This window comes from Colobus angolensis, unplaced genomic scaffold (assembly GCF_000951035.1).
Source record: "Colobus angolensis palliatus isolate OR3802 unplaced genomic scaffold, Cang.pa_1.0 Scaffold282, whole genome shotgun sequence".
In the NCBI taxonomy this organism is placed as follows: Eukaryota; Metazoa; Chordata; class Mammalia; order Primates; family Cercopithecidae; genus Colobus; species Colobus angolensis.
In genome coordinates this window covers 492,960-513,318 of record NW_012116066.1, presented here as the reverse complement: position 1 = coordinate 513,318, position 20,359 = coordinate 492,960, and the positions used below count along the sequence as shown (strand labels likewise).

Below are 20,359 nucleotides of genomic sequence, written 5' to 3'. Positions count from 1 at the left end.
GCTCACTGCAACCTCTGCCTTCCAGGTTCAAGCAATTCTCCTGCCTCAGCCTCCCGAGTAGTGGGATTACAGGCACCCGCCACCACGCCCAGCTAATTTTTGTATTTTTAGTAGAGGGAGGTTTCACTATGTTGACCAGGCTGGTCTCGAACTCCTGACCTGAGGTGATCTGCCCACCTTGGCCTCGCAAAGTGCTAGGATTACAAGCATGAGCTGCCGTGCCCGGCCTTAACCGTTTTTTGAATACCCTTTATTTACAGTTGGGGAATTTACAGTTAGAGAAAAGACTGATTAGGGATAAGTGGCATAGTTGATTTTGCTGTTTCCAATGTATTATGTTAATTAAGAACCCCAAAACTACTTCTTCTTCGTTGTAAACCGTTCGTTATGGAAGTTTCTGGAACAGTCAGGTCCTAGTTAGAGTGATGAAATCTTAAGAAAAGCAACACTTAAGGGTATTTTGGTTTAACTTCACACACTTGAAGTAAGAGGAATATGCTCTTAAGAGCTTACACTACCAAAACATTGGGGAGAAATGCTTCCTCATCAGAATATCTTGGTATACATGCTAAATACAAAGGTTATGGAATATAATCTTCATCACATAATCTAAAAATTGTTAATAGACATGGTAAGGTACTGGTATTTGCTTTTCATAATAGATGTGTTCTTTAGAATTGGGGTATACATCTTTTTTATTTTTTTTAATTTTTGGAAATAGTTCTGAGTCATAAAATCGTTTTCAAAATGAATCTCTAAAGTCCACTAAGAGTATTTTAAAGATAAATAAATCCTATGATGAAGAGTTTTGGATATTACTTGAAAAATCGATTTTCAGTCATCAAAAATAATTTTGAAGTTATATGTATTTTGCTTTCTTCTCAGGGCTTACAAACTGGTGGCCAAATGGCAGAAAACACCTGCAGGTGTGTTTTCTTTGGCCAACACAGTATTTTCCAAAACTTGACTTTGTGAATGTCTTTAGGCAGAACATATACACCCTCTAGTTCAACCTGATCACTCCTTAACACGTTTATATAATTTTGGTGGTCTCCCTGTATAGATGGATTAATTGATACTTTCCTTACGATGTTTTAGCCTCGGGAAAATGAACAAAATTAGTATACATTATGTACAACCATGGTGAGGCTTACATTTTCAGTTATTTTAAAGCCTAGCCTTCTAAATATTCAGAGGGTAAGCTCTAGTCTCAGACTGCATAATACTAATTCTGGGATTTTAAATTCCCTTAACATTTGTTTTAGAGCTTAGAAATTACATTGAAGGTTATACTAAACAGGCTCTGATTAATGTGACTAAAAGTACAGTGAAGTTTTCACCCTCTTTTTAATGTGTACTTTGAATAAGATTTGGGTTAAGTCTTAATTTATATTCAAGTAGACATAAATAGGTTGCTTCACTTCTCAAGATATTAAGTGAACTGTTTTAAAAGACTTGTGATTAACTTCTTTGATAGCTAGGTAATCACCTAGTTGAACGTCTGGGCAAGTGTATGCAGAAAGCTCAAGTCAAGGAACTTGTGCGCCACCAACATAGGTACTCAACTTGCTTTGCACCCTGAGTGTTTGATGTAGACCTAAAAGTACTGTTTAATATCTGAATGCCTTAATTGTATATTTCTTACTGATAGGTAAGTTCTGATTTTTGGGTTTTGCCTCCTTCAGCCGAGTCTAGAGGTGTGAAACTTTAGAATTATTATAGCAAAAATAGTTGCTCATGGTTTTGGAGCACTTAACTTTGTGGCACTATGCATATTTCTCTCATTTAAACCTCACAACAATGCTGTGTGGTGGGTACTATTATTAACCTCATTTTACAAATGAGGAACTTAAGGTTTAGTCAAGGAGAACACCTTCCCCAAAGTCTCACAGCTAGTAAGTACCAAAGCAAGGACTTGGGCCCAGACCTGTCTGACTGCAGAGCTCATGCTCTTAGCCAGTATGTTGTACTGTTTTTGCTTATGGCTTCCCTATGTCTTGCTTTACTACCTTTAGATATCATATTTAGTGATGGTTTTAAAGTAGCTGGGATGTCCATGTGCTATTACATCTTCCCAGTTTTAGAGCAGCATCTCTTACTCATAATTTGGTCAGATTGTAACATCGATCCAAGTGTGTTTACACTTGAGATCATAATACATAAGGAAACTCAAAATTTGGAACTCTAACACATTCCCATTTTTTCTTGCATATTATAATGTCAATAAATACTGAAAAGGCTTGCTTTCTCAGAAAGAGGAAGATTTATGACCAGGTGGTGATAAAGGTGAAGTATATTCTGATGGACATACTTCCGTACTTCTAAAGGGCATATGTTTGTCCATTCCATAAGATTTTACTTTCTTTTTTTTTTTTTTTTTTGAGACGGAGTCTTGCTCTGTCGCCCAGGCTGGAGTGCAGTGGCTGGATCTCAGCTCACTGCAACCTCCGCCTCCCGGGTTCACGCCATTCTCCTGCCTCAGCCTCCCGAGTAGCTGGGACCACAGGCGCCGGCCACCTCGCCCGGCTAATTTTTTGTATTTTTAGTAGAGACGGGGTTTCACCGTGTTAGCCAGGATGGTCTCGATCTCCTGACCTCGTGATCCGCCCGTCTCGGCCTCCCAAAGTGCTGGGATTACAGGTTTGAGCCACCGCGCCCGGCCTAAGATTTTACTTTCTTTCCTTAGTTATGATACATAGTATCTTCAGGTCTGGCTTTGAAAAGGAAATAGGGGCCGGGCGCAGTGGCTCAAGCCTGTAATCCCAGCACTTTGGGAGGCCGAGACAGGCGGATCACGAGGTCAGGAGATCGAGACCATCCTGGCTAACACCGTGAAACCCCGTCTCTACTAAAAAATACAAAAAACTAGCCGGGTGAGGTGGAGGGCGCCTGTAGTCCCAGCTACTCGGGATGCTGAGGCAGGAGAATGGCATAAACCCGGGAGGCGGAGGTTGCAGTGAGCTGAGATCCGGTCACTGCACTCCAGCCTGGGCGACAGAGCGAGACTCCGTCTCAAAAAAAAAAAAAGAAAAGGAAATAGGGAGTAACAATAGTTTGAGGAACATAATGTCTCTATATGTTGCATTTTATATTATTATGAAGCTTTGAGACACCTGTTCATACTAAGGGCAGCTTTGTTAGCAAATCGTTTCCAATGAGCTTGCTAAAAGCAAACTTTTTGATACACAGATCTAGTCCTAGAATGATTATTGTCTTCTCTCTTTTTCTTAAGCAGTGATAAACCTTTTAATGAGAACAAAAAGAAAATAAATTGCTAACTCTGAAGGAACCAGTAAGAAATACACCAAAGTGTGGTCTGTTGTTTTAGAATAATTTGTTAAATGGACCAGAGTAATACAGTGGAACATGCATCCTTATACCATATAGTAACTGATTCTTTTAAGTTTACTTGAACAGATTTCAGTCAGGAAAAAACATTGCTCAATTGTTTTCTTGAATTTATTCAACAAACAATTGAAAATAATATTTTAAAGGACATAATCTCCTCAGATCACATCTTAAATTCTTGAATGAGATCCAGTTTGTCCATGCCTTGTAAGTAAGTTTATAACCTACTATGCTTTAGGGCCTCCTGCTACCTTAGGTTGACATATATTTAAGAAAAATAATTTCATTTCAATAGTAGTGTAAACAAACATTAGAAAAATAAATTTGCTGGAAATGTGAATGCAATCTAAACAAAATGTGATTTTAAAATTATTTCTGCCATTAATTCCTTCCATATGTGTGAATAATTGAGTTGATTTTATAGTGAAGTACCTTATGAGCCATACTTAAGGGTTTCTGAGAAGGACTATGAAGTTTTTCCTGGCTTAAATTCAATTAAGTTTTCATTATAGGATCACTATGACATGAAAAGGAACCAGTGTGAACACTTTTATACTTACTCTCTTCTATTTTAAAAATAGCTTGATTATGGATTTGTATTCTGGCATTGGTTTTTGAACCTTTGTGCTTTCATTCTTTCCAGTCTGTTTAAAAATCACTGGATAGTTTAAGATGGCAGCTGACTAAAATAGGCCTTTGAGGTCTTTTGGTCTTCTAAAGGAGGAAGGCCAAATTTTGGGCCCAGTTTCTTATTTTAAGGATGTTTTCAAAATGTACAGTGGCTAAAGTTATCTTGTATGCAGTAATTTTGTGTTTATGATGGCTGTCTTCAAGTTTGGGGGAAAATAATGGCAAAACAAAAAAATCACATTTGAGTAGTTCTTAGAGCAATTCCTAGAGATGTATTTCTTACCTGGCCTCTCCTCTCTACCTGTATCTTTGCATTATTTAATACTTGGAAAAACCCACATAGCATTAAAAATAAAGTACTACTGAACAAAGTGATAAATACATTTTCTTAAATCTTTCTTTTCTCACCACAGGAACATTTAAACTTACAATAGAATTCACTGAAGAATATCCAAATAAACCACCTACAGTTAGATTTGTCTCTAAGATGTTCCATCCAAATGGCAAGTATCACTTTTAGTACAGTGTTTTAAACTACTATAGAGTTTATTATGGAGTATTCCACATTTCCTGTGTATTTTGTGGTGCCTGAGTATTTGTTTAGGCAGCTTGCTGCTTCCTGAAAGCTGAACTTGTTCTTGGTTGTCTGTGGCTGTCTTGTCCTAGAACTGAAGCAGTGGAGTTATTTTCCCTTTGCTTGGAGTCTGGGAGCCTCCTGATTTTGATGATCTTTGTTATTTACTAACAAAACGAAGGATGCTCTTGAGGTTTCCTTTTAATGCTAGGCCAGATTGGGATAGTCTTGTGTTGTAATTATTTTCATTAGCGTTCAGAAAAGTAGTTTTCATTGGATGCATATCAGAATTACTGTGGAACATTTTAAAAATGCAGATTCCTTCGCCTCACTCCAAACCTACTGAATAGGATTCTGTTGTTGAGGGCCAGGCATATGGTATGTCAGAAAAGCACCACAGGTGATTCTAACTTACCACTTTGCACTTTTTAAAATAGTAGTAAGCCTAGAACAGCTTGCCTTTTATTTAGGTTAATGAAGTATTTTTCAGGGTATCAGATATTTTTATCTTTTTGCCAAAATGAAATCTTGTGAACTCGGAGCGATCTTTTGTTATTTCAGATAGGCGATACAGCCTACAAATTTGGTGGAATGAATTTCCCACATGTCTGGGGATAGCTAGGCACCCTGTTCAAAAATGTTTCTCATTTCCTGGATAATAGGGCAGTCTTTTCCAAAGGATGAACACTAAGTATCTTCGTTTTATGCTGATCACATCTGACATTCTCTGATCATCCTGATTATTTCACTAGTGGTGGTTCTGACTCATCTTTTTAGGCAGTTAACTGGGAAGCAACGTAGGAATCTTTTTAAACTTCAAAAGCAAAGTATTCTTGACTATTTTTGTTTTGTCTATAATGTTAAAACCTTAGTGGTCTTGTTACATTTAATGTACCTGCTTCTTTGTTCTTAGTCTATGCAGATGGTAGTATATGTCTGGACATACTTCAGAACCGTTGGAGTCCAACCTATGATGTGTCTTCCATTCTAACATCCATACAGGTGAATTTTTCTTTAATGTGACGAACTATAACTTTTAATATGTTTATATTAGCAATTGAGTTGTTTTTGAAAGTCATAATGTAATAGACCTTTTTATTTTTGGTCAAAGCTTGTTTGTTTTATAGATGAAAAGTAGACCATTAAGACCCAAGTCAGCTGGGTGCAGTCGCTCACACCTGTAACCTCAGCACTTTGGCAGGCCAAGGTGGGAGGATTGCTTGAGCTCAGGAGTTTGAGACCAGCCTGGGCAACATAGTGAGACCCCATCTCTCTTTAAAAAAAAAAAAAGACCCAAGCCACATGTGTTTTCTTAGCTACTAGCAGATTCATGTAACTCTGGGTTTGCGTGCTAAAGACAAGAAATGTAGCTGTACTTAGGACAATTCAATTGAGTGTCAGTACCTTATAAAATAGCTGTTTTGCATTAAGTAACTGACATTTTAAAAATTGTCTCTTTAGTCTCTATTGGATGAACCCAATCCCAATAGTCCAGCAAACAGCCAGGCTGCTCAGCTGTACCAGGAGAACAAACGGGAATATGAAAAGCGTGTTTCTGCAATAGTAGAACAAAGCTGGCGTGATTGTTGACCCCGGGTACAGTTTAAAGAAGAAGCTGGCCATAAGAAAAATATATAGATGTGTTTGTCACCTCCCTACTCCTGTCATTACATTTACTTTATTAAAAGCAAAATAGCTGTTGTGCTGTTTCCATCTTCCTTGCCAAGTTTTCCTACCCCTTCTACCCTCTCCTTAAACATCAGAAAACACCCTCTATGAAATCAAATGTACTGTACCTGGGTTACTTGCAAAAATTACTAATGCTTCAGTTTTTCTGTTGTATTTCATTTCCAGTTTTCAAGCAGTTATTTTTATTATTGTACTTTAAGCTTTTAAGATGAATTGTTATACAAGAGGTGCTTATGCTTAGCTTGATGACCAGGATGTTATTTTTAACAAAATGATTGCTGAAGTGTTTCATCCTGGCTGGTCCTTCACTTGTGTTGGATTTAGAAGTGAATGTGTTTGGAATATGGCCTACAGAGAATAGAAACAAATCCATGTAAACAATTTTGAAGGAGGAATGGGAGCTAAAAATCCTGTGATACTAAGATCTCAGTCATATGAATTACAAGATAGTATTTACTTGCAAGAAGGAGAATGTTGAAGGGCTCAGCTAAAGGAGTACAGCAATTGTAGTAACTGACACATCCTCTCTTTGCAAGCTACTGACAGGGCACACTCATGCTAAGTTTCAGAATATTGGTCTTCTGGGTTTTTGCGTTTTAAAAGAGGTGTGGGAGCAGAGGAATGGAATCATACATGAGTTTTTGAGCTAGGGAAAGTTGGAGATCCTTTAATCTTTTTAAAGGATCAGTGCTGCCCTAGATGAATAAACTCAATTGTCCATCTTTATTTTAGAGTTTTAATGAATTCAAGGAAGGGAACACAGCATATCTGTGGCCAACTGTTTTCCACTCAAATCCTGAGTTACTGCTGCATGCTTTAATTTCTTCCCTTTCAGCATCTGAGAACCTTAAAGCCAACGTCTGCAATCTGTTTTTGGATATTTATACTTTTAGATATATAGTACCTTTAAGTAGCAGTATGGGACAAGGCTTGTAAATGTTTTGTCTAATGTTCTGTTGTCACCTTTTATGCATTTATCACTTCCAAATCTAACTTTGCACAAGTAACCCATGTAAAAAAATGTACATTTTTCAAAAGTTGTAAATAAAAATAACCTTAAAATTTCATAGTCAAGGTATCATTGTTGTTTTTTTTTCTGGTTTTGTTTGTTTTGTTTTTTTTAGCTCAGTATAAACTTTTTGTATTGGTTTCTTACTGGGATCTCATATCTACTCATTTCCCCCTTCAAACATTAAGGTAAAAGCAAAAATATTCATTCTGGGAATGGAAAAGACAAGACAGATACTTCTGGAGAGAACCTTTTTTTTCTTTCCAGTCATAAGTGGTAATGCTTTTTAAACATTAACAGAATATAGAGCTGGGCGCAGTGGTTCACGCCGGTAATCCCAACACTTTGGGAGGCCGAGGCGGGCAGATCACGAGGTCAGAAGATCGAGACCATCCTGGCTAACACGGTGAAACCCTGTCTCTACTAAAAATACAAAAAAATTAGCCAGGCGTGGTGGCACGCCCCTGTAGTCCCAGCTGCTTGAGAGGCTGAGGGCAGGAGAATCGCTTGAACCCAGGAGGCAGAGGTTGCAGTGAGGCAAGATTGTGCTAGTGCACTCCAGCCTGGTGACAGAATGAGATGCACCCTCAGAGACCAAGATCTAACTTGTTGATCCTGACATTCCACCTCTTTAAAAACCCTAGCTCAAAAACAAACTACCAAACTACTAGATTTTTTTTTTTTTTTTTTTTTTGAGACGGAGTCTAGCTCTGTCACCCAGACTGGAGTGCAGTGGTGCAATTCTGGCTCACTGCCACCTCTGCCTCCTGGGTTCAAGTGATTCTGCCTCAGCCTCCTGAGTAGCTGGGATTACAGGTGCCCGCCACCACGCCCAACTAATTTTTGTATTTTTAGTAGAGATGGGATTTCACTGTGTTGGCCAGGCTGGTCTTGAACTCCTGACCTCATAATCCACCTGCCTCAGCCTCCCAAAGTGCTGGGATTACAAGTGTGAGCCACCGTGCCCAATCTAGATGTCATTTTAAATCCTATGTAAAGTTTTAGAGTACAGATATCCTCAATCACTTTGATTAAACAAAACTGCTTTCTTCTGAGGAGCAACCCATCTCATTTTAAAGAGGCAAGGACAATGACTTTGTAAAAACTACCACCTCTTGGTACTTGTTTGGTTGGGTGGATGGGGCTAAATGAAGTTAAGTCCTTATGTTGCATGTATCCCACTCATCTTTTAAGACATGGTACTTGAAGCCTTAGTATGGAGTACAATCTGCACTCATTACCACATTACTTGGATTGTTTCACCTAGTAGCAATGTCCTTCGATTTGCTTACTATTTTCCCTCAAGTCCATTTCTGCTTCAAAGTAGAACCACATTAAATTTTTCTATTTGGTGGATTCGTTTTACATTAACTTTTTCATCCTGCTATGTGGCTGAGTGCTTTAAATATTGACACTGTTAATCATACCTGAAAAAATGTAAGGCGAGACTCAGAATGGCCAGGTTTAATAACTTTTTTCTTTTGTACACCTCCTGAGAAACACTATACCCAATCTTTTTCATAGAATAATCTGTTTAAAACCTTACAACAGAGCCAACAAGCTGACCTCCCTAAACAACATATGCATGGTCAAAGGCACCACAAACCATTCATTTGGACATTTTATGCTAATTGCCTCTTTCTCCCTTTAAACACCACAGGCTACATGTATGATAACAAAGTTAATGAAAACAAATTTGCACGGTCCCTTTTTCAAATGGCAGTCAGGTTTGAACTTTTCAATTCTGCATGTGCTGATGTGGGGAAGGAGGTATGATGAAGAACCAAAGCTGCAATTAGAATCCTTTATTTAGGACCCATCTCCAGCTTCAGGGGTTACTCATAGCAAAGAGAATGCATTGTATACTACTAAAAAAGAATCCCAACAAAAGGCATGATATTTCCATTCATTTTGCAATCAAAGGGGAGGAAAAAAATCCAAAAAGTACATCTGTGACACTAAAAGCTAGATATAAAATGGAAAGCACGGTTAGTTCTTCAGTATAAAAAACAAGTAATCCAAATAAAATTTGAAATTGCTCATGTACCTGTGCAGATTTTATAGAAGGTTTCTGGGTTAAGAATGACTACATTTCGGCCGGGCGCAATGGCTCAAGCCTGTAATCCCAGCACTTTGGGAGGCCGAGACGGGTGGATCACGAGGTCAGGAGATCGAGACCATCGTGGCTAACACAGTGAAACCCCATATCTACTAAAAAATACAAAAAACTAGCCGGGCGAGGTCGCGGGCGCCTGTAGTCCCAGCTACTCGGGAGGCTGAGGCAGGAGAAGGGCGTGAACCCAGGAGGCGGAGCTTGCAGTGAGCTGAGATCCGGCCACTGCACTCCAGCCTGGGCGACAGAGCGAGACTCCGTCTCAAAAAAAAAAAAAAAAAAAAAAAAAAAAGAATGACTACATTTCAAAGAAAGGGAAAATATAGTAACCAAGTGAAAGGGGACAAAATGGAATAACAGCAAGCTTGTCAGCAGCTCATTCATGCCAACGCCATTCTCAACATTATCTTATCCTCAAGCAAGTTTTAGGTGATTTTGCTCTAATTCTGTATCAGTATCACAGATCCTAAGAAGTTAGGCAATCTGGCCCCTCAAATCCAGTAACCAAATTTGTATCTACTTGGCGCAATTATTTGGGAGCCTTCCTAACTGTAACTACCTTAACATTCTGTTCTGTTGGACTCACCTAGACAAACCAGATTCACATTTAACATTCCCCTACCTTTCCCCGCCTCAAAATCATTTGGGGAAGAAGAAATTTAAAGAGAGTAATCAGTCAACTTTTCATATCCCTTAATTCCAAAGCCACTCTTACTCAGAGAATTGAAGGCAGGTTTTTTCTAACTCACAAATTCAACCATAGCTTCTGAAGGCTGGTATGAACCTTGTAAATGAAAAACAAAACAAAACTGTAGCCCAGGTGTAGTGGCTCATGCCTGTAATCCTAGCACTTTGGGAGGCTGAAGAGGGTGGGCTGCGTAACTCCAGGAGCTTGAGACCAGAATCCCATTTCCACTAAAAATACAAAAAATTAGCCAGGCCAGGTGGTGTGCACCTGTAGTCCCAGCTACTCGGGAGGTGGAGGTTGCAGTGAGCTGAGATTACGCCACTGCACTCCAGACTGGGTAACCGGAGTGGGACCCTGTCTCAAAAAAAAAAAAATTGTAATCCTATAATATCTATAAATATTTTGCTTAGTTCTTTCTGCCAATGTTAATATGAAGTGCCAAAATAAAATGTACACCTCATTTCTCTTCCTACCTACATTAAGAAAGGCTATGCACTGTAGGAAGACGGTTAATGGAAAACCATTATCACACTGGTTAGTTACTGTAGATGATTACCAGTTACAGAGATCCAGGTGTAAAGGCTAATCCCTTTATATTTTTTAAGCATTAATTTAACTACAGTGGGCAGCTGCTTAATGTAAAATATAAAAAACAGGGCCGGGCTCATTGGCTCAAGCCTGTAATCCCAGCACTTTCGGAGGCCGAGGTGGGCAGATCGCCTGAGGGTCAGGACTTCAAGACCAGCCTGGTCAACATGGTGAAATCCTGTCTCTACTAAAAATACAAAAATTAGCCAGGTGTGGCGGTGGGTGCCTGTAATCCCAGCTACTTGGGAGGCTGACACAGCAGAATTGTTTGAATCCAGGAGGTGGAGGCTGCAGTGAGTCGAGACCGCACCATTGCACTCCAGCCTGGGCAAGAAGAGCGAAACTCCATCTCAAAAACAAACAAACAAACAAATAAACAAACAAAAAAAAAGGGGAAAGGAAATTATTTCTTGTTGGCCAATTACATGTCAAGCATGGTGCTAAATGTTTTCAAGCACTGTAAACCACCTACTTGTCCCGAAGATCATTTCATTAGAGGTGTCTAATGATCAATGGTAAATTCACCTGTGCTTTTTTTTATGAGGTTATACTTAATTTACCTGAGATACAAAAACAAAATCACATAAAAGGGAGCAGCCTAAGATTTGGTTGAAGCCAGCATGTTGGCCCACAGGAAAAAAGTGATAGTTGACTGATTCCTATCTGTTAAATCCGGACATTCATCCCCATGTGCTCTGGGTGCTGAACTATTCTGTGCAAACACCACTTCCCTTCTCCAAAGACCCAGTGCTGCTACAAGGCTGCTGCCCGGAAATGAGCACGCCACCATTCTGATCAACTTTGGCTCCTTTTTATTCAGGAAGCATACACTAATTCTTTTTATACATTTTTTTTTACATTCCAGAAATAAGCGAAAATAGCAGTTTTAAATATGTTACAAAGTTGGCTTTTCAGGCTTAATAAGCTTTTTGAGAGAGGGACCAGCTAACTGACCTTTTCATCAAAGCACCAATGTATCTTCAGTCTTTTACCAAGCTCTACCACAGCTGTGGTTGCCTTGGATGTGCTGCACATCCAAACCGTGTGAAAGCTATAATGGAGAGTTGCTGTGAGTCTCTCTGCAAGGCACCAAGAACAAACAGTTCAAGCTTCCTTTCTTCAGATTGAACCAAAGTTTTTGAAACTTTCAACTGCTCTCTCAAGTAGTGCTCTCTCAGCATGAAGACTAGAATTTGTTAAAACCCATATATCACAAGATACAGTAAATCACTTCCAATATTCTGGAAATCACATGGTAGAAGTTATAAATAAATGAACACTAAAATTACTTTAAGAAACTTTTACATCATTTAGTTGGTAAGGACATTTACGTGTACAGCACAATTTATTGTTAAACATTCTATAACTGGCTTCACACAAAGATGAAAATAGATTAATACAAAATGATCTGACATTTTCAGTAAATCTGGAATTAAGACTGGATTTTTATTGTAGTCAATATCAACTTTACATATTGTTGCAGGTTGCTGTGCTATGCCCTTTAAAATGAGAATTTCTTGGGGTAAAATTCCATTTGGATATGTGTTCTTGCTTGTCAAACTACTAAAATCTGAGGGACACAGCAATATCAAAGACACAAACAGTAACTGCACAATATCATCTGCTGGATTAAGCTAATACAAGTGGACAGAATTCTTTAGGTTCCAATATCTAATAAACCACTATGTGAAATGAACAAGGTGAGACATCTTATGAATATACTCTGCAACCGGAACATGTAGCATTTCTTTAATTCAAAAATCTGCCTCATTAGGCATTTACAAAATAAATTAGTAAGATCTCAATTTGCTTGAGGCATAACAAGCTCGTAATGGCCCACTTGGCCTTCCTGTTTGAGCTGATCTAGTAGGTCTTCCTTCCGTCTTTTTCTACCTACCACCAGGTACCTATCATGGCCCACCCCATGAGACTTACTCTTAAGACCATACTTCTGGGCAATCTGATGTATTTGCTTCCGTTCGTCATTAGTCAGCTCTCTAGAGAAAGTCAAATCTGTGTGGCTCTCGGAGCGGGCGTAGTTTCTGATGATCTGTTCAATATCTCTCTTGGCAATTTTATTCACCCTCTCTACATCCAGACCAAGCCCTTCCCGCTTATGCTGCTCTTTGACTGAGATAGGCTCCCGTATGCCCTCACCAGATTTACCTAAACCACCACCAGTCCAACCCATCTTTCTCAGAAGCTGATTTCCAATGTTATCTTCTTTGATTTGTTGTTTGTAAGCCTCCTCTGCTGAGCGGCCCTGAATTTCATTTCTTGAAATCACATCTTCAACAGCTCCTTTCTTCAAGTTGTTAATGACAGTTGGCTGGGTCTTTTTGAGGGTTTTCACAGCTTCCCCAGCAGCTTCATATTTGACAGTTTTCTTCACCCCAACTGCTTCTGCAATTACTTCACTCTCTAGAATCACTTTGCATTTCCAGCGGAGGCCTGTCATCCTTTCATAGACATACTCAACTGTCATTCGGTTAAACTGAGCTGTGTCATTCAGCGTGCACACGGGATTTGAAGAATTCTCATAAACTACAAGATCCTTTATATCTTTCTTCTTTCCAGATCCTCTGGGTGAAGAGCCTGTATGGCATTGTGAACTTTTGACAGATGGATAAGTGGGCTGTGTTTTTTGAAGAATTTTCAAAGCCTCGTCGGCAGCTGCATGTTTACTTGTTTTCTTGGTTCCATAACCTTCAGCTAAGCAGTGATCTTGTAAAAACACTCGACAACGCCATGTGCGATTTGGCATCATCTCATATTTGTATTCAATTGACATCTTGTTGAATGAGGCAGAATTGTTAAGGATACCAATTGCATCATTTGCATTTTCTGTAATGACAAAATTGGTCCAGTGTTTGGCGGAAGCATTAAAAACTGGCTGCCCGGAAGCATCTTTACCCAGCACCACCAGGTCTTCTGGTGGCTTCAGAGCTGGAGGAAATTCATAGGAGGACATGCCAATCTGACACACCACGAGGTCCTCTCCAAACGTATGTTTGAATTTCCGCCGGACAACTCTAACTTCAATACGTTTCTGCAAGAGTTTTACAGCTAGTTCTGTAGCTCGATCCCTGGACCCATTCTTGCTGCCAGCATAACCTGTAGTTAAGTAGATATTTTGGCATCTAACTTCACAAGCATAGCCATCAGTTAGAAGTTTTTTATTTTTGGGGATGTCGGCAGGAGGAATTTCCTTTAAAGGAGCATATATATACTCAGGATTTGTCTTACACGCCTGAATACAACGAGTTAACATATATGTATAATTAATTTTATCAGATCCAGAAGTCATCTCTGGATTAGAAAGGTTCTTCCAGATTGTCGCCGTTAATTTTTCAATAAAATACTGCTTCTCGGCTACCACGGACTCGGGAAATGTCTGTGATGGTGAAGGCTCAGGAGTTGACTGAGAGTTTGCCTGCTGTGACGTGCTGCTTGGGGCAGGGTTCCCACTGTCAAAATACATGTTGGCTGCTACAGGCTGGTCTTTTGTGAGAATGAATCCTGATGAATCACAATACTGAGAATTCCCATCTTGTATACTGAAAGAGTCTTGAGTATAATCTTGGTAGATGTCTCTTGGCATGCTGGCAAAATGTGTTTGTTCATTTACCTCTTTTGTTTGAGGGCCATAAGGATCTTCCTGTCTTTCATCTTTTGAACTACTAGCTACAAAATGTACAGGCTCAAAACGAGGTCTCGCATGGAATTTGGAACCGGCTTGCTTTTTAGGAGGATTTTGACCTATAGAATGAGTGAAATTTACAATTCATTAAAATGGGAATATTTCAAAAGAACCAAACAGGAAAATAGTACCAACCATATTATTTGCAAGCTGCATTGTTGGTACGAAATACTTCCATCACAAAAACTTCACATCATTTGGGTGAAGGGACTCAATTATCAATGTAAGATTCCAGCATAAGGAGGGATGTTTCCTGTCTTTCCACATGTACGGGAAGACCCTTGATAGAAAATATACCATTGAGTCAAGTATGCAGGTCACCACTACACATTACTGGTAGCTGCTTTTGCATCAAATGAGCTAAAGCACAGGTGAAGTATACTCTTCACTTGTGCTGGAAGGTGAAGTGGACTGGAAGATTGTTCCAGTACAATCTCATACCACCCATGCTGAAAAGCTCACTTAAGGATTGAAAATGGGAAAGATGGCTCTAATGCAAGGCAGATGATGAGCAGAGGCAGTTACAAAGCCTTTCTCTTTTGTATCAGAGGTGAGTGACTCTGTGATGGTGCTTTACATAGTTGTGACTAAAAATCAAAGAAAAAGAATGATCAAAAGTTTTCAACTTCAAAACCTCAGCTCTGACCCATTCATCACCAAAGGGTGTTTGCTCTATTTTCTTTCTAGAACAAACAACAGCTGGAAACTAATGATTTATGTGAGATGCCAAATTTAAAGCTATAGAAGAACTCTGATGAGGCTATACTAGACACTAGAGCTTCCTCCCTGTAACACTGCTCAGTAGAAAGCTCGTCCATCCCGGACCCATCCAAGAGGATTTAGGGACTTAGATGCTCAAGTGATCACAGTATAAGATTTTATTTAGAGGGCGGTTCCATGGCATAAATTTCAAGGACTGCATAATAACATGATCTCAATATTCTTAGTTTTCAATTCTATTTAGCATACTCAAAAAATTGTATATAACTAAAAGCTAAAACTCTTTTACCTGTAAGAACTAATATTACCAATGTTATTTGAAATCATATACCACACTCATATCATTTTTTAAAGCCATGTTGTTTCATCAAATCCCACCTTTCAGAAACAAGTATACTCACCATCACATGTTGAGAGGTGGCGTTTTTGACCTTTGGAAGGCTTGGACAGCACCAGATCATATGAAGGCATCTCCCCAATATCAATACCTTCAGCCATTTGGAGAATTTTTTCCATCAGGCGTGGGCTGTACCTATTTAAGTTAATATAATCTACAGTTAAAACAGGTAAGGATGTCTTTTTAAAAAAGCTTCAAAATAAGCCAGTCTTATAATTGCTCCCACAAGACTTTATCAACAGGGTATTTTGGCTATAAAACCAAAGAATCGGCCCTAAAATATTTACCCATCAAATGAATAATTACGTTACTAATTAGGAAATCAAGATTTTTTCAGCATAAGACATACAAATATAAACTCAAAAAATTTTAGCAAAAACCTTATCTTTAATTTGAATTGAAAATATCACTATAAATTCCATGATTTGTTCTGATTGTGGTCTCTACCATTTCTCTTGAAATGGAATCAGGGTCCTTAGAGAAGTGGCTGATTCTAAGTCTGTGGCAGGAAATGTCTAAGGTGAGCCTGAGAAATCTTCTAGCACCTAAAACCAAGGAATCTGTCAAAGATCAAAGGGGTTGTGTCAAATGGGACTCAGAAGCCAATCTGAATAGACTCATACTGGCAAAGTGAGCCAACTAAAATATCGATAAGAGCAATGATGGCAATGGATTGAAACACATCAAATATGTTGAAAATCCATTAGTTCATAATGATACTTACAAACTATTATTGGTCACCTTTGAAGGATGGAAGGAACCATGTCATTATTCTGCAAACAGGTAAATATGAAAGGAAGAAAGCAAACATTTATCCTGCATTTTCCTGTATAAACTGTAGTTAGAGCAACCAAAGAGATGATGAGGAAAATATCTTTTAGAGAAGCATTCCAGCTAATAAATGAAGGAACGATGGACTACTACCATTTCGTAACCTATAATAAAAAAAAAAAAGATCATTAGGTGGGTATGGTGGCTCACACCTGTAATCTCAGCACTTTGGAAGGCCGAAGCAGGTGGATCACTTGAGGTCAGGAGTTCGAGAACAGCCTGGCCAACATGGTGAAACTCCATCTCTACTAAAAATACAAAAATTACCCGGGCATGGTGATGGACACCTGTAATACCAGCTACTCAGGAGGCTGAGGCAGGAAAACTGCTTGAACCTGGGAGGCAGAGGCTGCAGCGAGCCGAGATCATGCCACTGCACTCCAGCCTGGGCGACAGAGCTAGACCCCATCTCAAAAAAAAAAAAAAAAAAATCAACCAATCAATCCATCAATGGCTGCTAAATCTATTAGGTGAAAAGCTAATGGGGGAAGAACTCACAGTCAGACCCAAGCAAATATTCTCAACTGATTACTGACAAAGGTGTCAAGGCAATTCAATGGAGGAAGGATAGCCTTCTCAACAAATGGCACCGGAACAAGTGGGCATCCATAGGCAAAACAAAAAACAAAACAAAACAAAAAAAACAAAACTCTACAACCTAAACCTCACACCTTACAAAAAACTAACTCAAAATGCATCATAAACCTAAATGTAAAACTATGAAACTTTTATTGAAAAAAACACAGGAGAAAATCTGTGGGATCTAGAGCTAGGCAAACAGTTCTTAGGCTTGATAGCAAGCATGATCCATAAAGAAACTGGTGATAAAATGGACCTCATTGAAATTAAAAAGTTTTGGCTGGGTGCGGTGGCTCACTCCCGTAATCCCAGCACTTTGGGAGGCCAAGGCAGGTGGATTACTTGAGGTCAGGAGTTCAGGACCAGCCTGGCCAACATGGCAACACCCCATCTCTACAAAAATAGAAAAAAAAAACAATAGCTGAGCATGGTGCTACACACCTGCAGTCCAAGCTACTTGGAAGACTGAGGCAGGAGAATCACTCGAACCCGGGAGGTTGCAGTGAGCCGAGATCGCGCCACTACACTCCAGTCTGGATCTGGGCGACAGAGTGAGACTCCGTCTCAAAAAAAAAAAAAATAAAAATTTTTGCTCTTGAAAGACTGTGAAGAGGATGAAAAGTCAAGCTGAAGACTGGGAGAAAATAGTTGTAAACCACACACTTGACAAAAGACTAGTACCTAAAATTCAATAGTAAAAAAAAAAAAATCAAATTAAAAAATGAACAAAAGACATAAACAAAATATTTCACCAAAGAGGATAGACAGATTGCAAATAAGCACATGAAAAGATGTTCATCACTAGCGCCCAGGGAAATGCAATTTAAAAATCACAATGAGGTATCACTATACACTTATTAGAATGGCCAAAATAAAAAAGTGACAACGGCTGGGCACGGTAGCTCATGCCTGTAATCCCAGCACTTTGGGAGGCCAAGACGGGTGATTCACGAGGTCAGGAGTTCAAGACCAGCCTGACCAACACGGTGAAATCCCGTCTCTACTAAAAATACAAAAATTAGCTTGGTGTGGTGGCATGTGCCTATAATCACAGCTCCTCAGGAGGATGAGGCAAGAGAATCGCTTGAACCTGGGAGGCAGAGGTTGTAGAGAGCCGGGATTGTGCCATTGCACTCCAGCCTGGGTGACACAGCAAGACTCCGTCTCCAAAAAAAAAAAGTGACAATACCAAATGCTGGCAAAAATGAGAAGAAACTGGATCACTCAGACATTGCTGCTGGGAATGTAAAATTATACAGTCACTCTGGAAAAGTTTGGTAGCTTCTTATAAAACCAAACATTAGACCGGGTGCGGCGGCTGACGCTTGTAATCCCAGCACTTTGGGAGGCCAAGGTGGGCAGATCACCTGAGTTTGAGACCAGCCTGACCAACATGCAGAAACCCTGTCTCTCCTAAAAAGACAAAGTTAGTCAAGCGTGATGGCACATGCCTGTAATCCCAGCTACCCGGGAGGCTGAGGCAGAAGAATCGCTTGAACCCAGGAGGCGGACGTTGAAGCGAGCCAAGATCGCACCACTGCACCCCAGCCTGGGTAACAAGAATGAAACTCCGCCTCCAAAAAAAAAAAAAAAAATCAGTTACCACTTGATCCAGCAATTGCAATTACACTCTTGGACATTTATTCCAGAGAAATGAGAACTTATGTTCACACAAAAACCTGCTTTATTTGTAACAGCCCAAAACTACAATCAACCCAGATGTCCTTCAACAGGTGAATAGATTCTGGTACATATACACTATGGAACACTACTTGAGACAAAAAGGAACTTTTTTTTTGAGACAGAGTCTCGCTCTGTCACCCATGCTGGAATGCAATGGCGTGATCTCGGCTCACCACAACCTCCGTCTCCTGGATTCAAGTGATCTCCTGCCTCAGTCGCCCAAGTAGCTGGGACTATAAGCACGCATCACCATGCGGGGCTAATTTTTGTATTTTTAGTAAGACAGGGGTCTCATCATGTTGGCCAGGCTGGTGTCAACCTCCTGACCTCTCCACCAGCCTCAGCCTTCCAAAGTGCTGGGATTACAGGCATGAACCACCGCACCCGGCCATCTCTTTGTATTATTTCTTTTTTTTGAGACGGAGTCTCACTCTGTCACCCAGGCTGGAGTGCAGTGGCCGGATCTCAGCTCACTGCAAACTCCACCTCCCGGGTTCACACCATTCTCCTGCCTCAGCCTCCTGAGTAGCTGGGACTACAGGCGCCCGCCACCTCGCCCGGCTAGTTTTTTGTATTTTTTTTTTTTTTAGTAGAGACGGGGTTTCACCGTGTTGGCCAGGATGGTCTCGATCTCCTGACCTCATGATCCGCCCGTCTCGGCCTCCCAAAGTGCTGGGATTACAGGCTTGAGCCACCGTGCCTGGCCACTTTGTATTATTTCTTACAGTTGCATGTGAATCTATAATTATCTCAAGAAAAATTTCAGTTTAGAAAGCTGATCGGGGACTTTATCATCTTAATATCACTAAAAGTGGGACAACCAAACATGTACCCCACGATGTGATATAATAGAACATCACGGCACTATCTAGAAAGCATTATGGCTCTCCAGAGAATTCAACCTGAACCTAATCAAGTTCCTGACTCCCAGAAACATGTGAAACACCACAAGAATGGAACTATCCAACTCCAGAATGAGGGAACAGTATGTGACAGCCCAGTCTCCTCATCAAATAAATATTGTAGAATGAAAATAAAAGAGGGAGTGGCTATAGGTTAAAGGAGATGGATCAATCAAATACACTGTATAGACTTTGTATCATGAATGAATCAAACAAGCTGTAAAAAGACATTTGAGACAAATGAAGAAAATGACATGAAAGGCATTGGGTGATTTTTAAGAAATTACTGTTGATTTTGTTGAATATGAATAATGGTATGGTGACTCTATTTTTAAAAATTCTTATCTGATACAGATGTGTACTGAAGAATGTACAGGTGAAATGATGTCAGGATTTTAAAAAATATATTCCAGACTAGTGCCCACAAAAAGCTAGGGCAGAATAGATGAAGGAAGAAGGGTAGTATGGCAGACTGCTGATGATTGCTGAGTGATGGGTACATGGGATTCATTAAACTCTTTTCTATTTTTGTGTGTTTGAAATTTTAAGACAAAGCTTTAAAATATACAATTAAAAAAATGTCTCCTGGCTGAGCACAGTGGTTCATGCCTGTAATCCCAGCACACTGAGAGGTGGAGGTGGGCAGATCACTTGAAGCCAGAAATTCAAGACCAGCCTGGACAACATGGCAAAACACCATCATTTCAAAAATAAAAAATAAAAAAACAAACAAAAAACATAGCCAGGCATGGTGACCCATGCCTGGAGTCCCAGCTACTTAGGAGGCTGAGGTGGGAGGATCACTTGAGCAGGGAAGGTCAAGGCTGCAGTGAGCTGTGATAGCACCACTGCGCTCCAGCCTGGGTGACAGAGTGAGACCCTGTCTCTCTCTATTAAAAAAAAAGAAA

At 39.8% G+C, this 20,359-nt stretch overlaps 2 protein-coding genes across 6 annotated transcripts in view; one reads left to right on the top strand and one right to left on the bottom strand.

Annotated features, from left to right (window-relative positions):
- The window catches only part of UBE2A (ubiquitin-conjugating enzyme E2A), an 11,221-nt gene extending 3,913 nt beyond the window's left edge, over window positions 1-7,308 (top strand). For 3 of the 4 annotated variants that reach the window (XM_011948681.1, XM_011948678.1, XM_011948679.1), the window contains exons 4-6: window positions 4,392-4,481; window positions 5,466-5,554; window positions 6,014-7,308. In XM_011948681.1, coding sequence (XP_011804071.1) covers window positions 4,392-4,481; window positions 5,466-5,554; window positions 6,014-6,142 — 308 coding nt within the window. In that variant the 3' untranslated portion in view covers window positions 6,143-7,308. The remainder of the gene's footprint in view (window positions 1-4,391; window positions 4,482-5,465; window positions 5,555-6,013) is intronic. The other variant, XM_011948680.1, reaches the window with a different exon arrangement.
- Window positions 7,309-11,431: 4,123 nt separating this feature from the next.
- NKRF (NFKB repressing factor) overlaps window positions 11,432-20,359 on the bottom strand; it is an 18,536-nt gene continuing 9,608 nt past the window's right edge. For both annotated transcript variants that reach the window (XM_011948676.1, XM_011948677.1), the window contains 2 exons: window positions 15,461-15,591; window positions 11,432-14,398 (listed from right to left, as the gene is read on the bottom strand). In XM_011948676.1, the coding sequence (XP_011804066.1) occupies window positions 12,441-14,398; window positions 15,461-15,591 (2,089 nt within the window). In that variant the 3' untranslated portion in view covers window positions 11,432-12,440. The remainder of the gene's footprint in view (window positions 14,399-15,460; window positions 15,592-20,359) is intronic.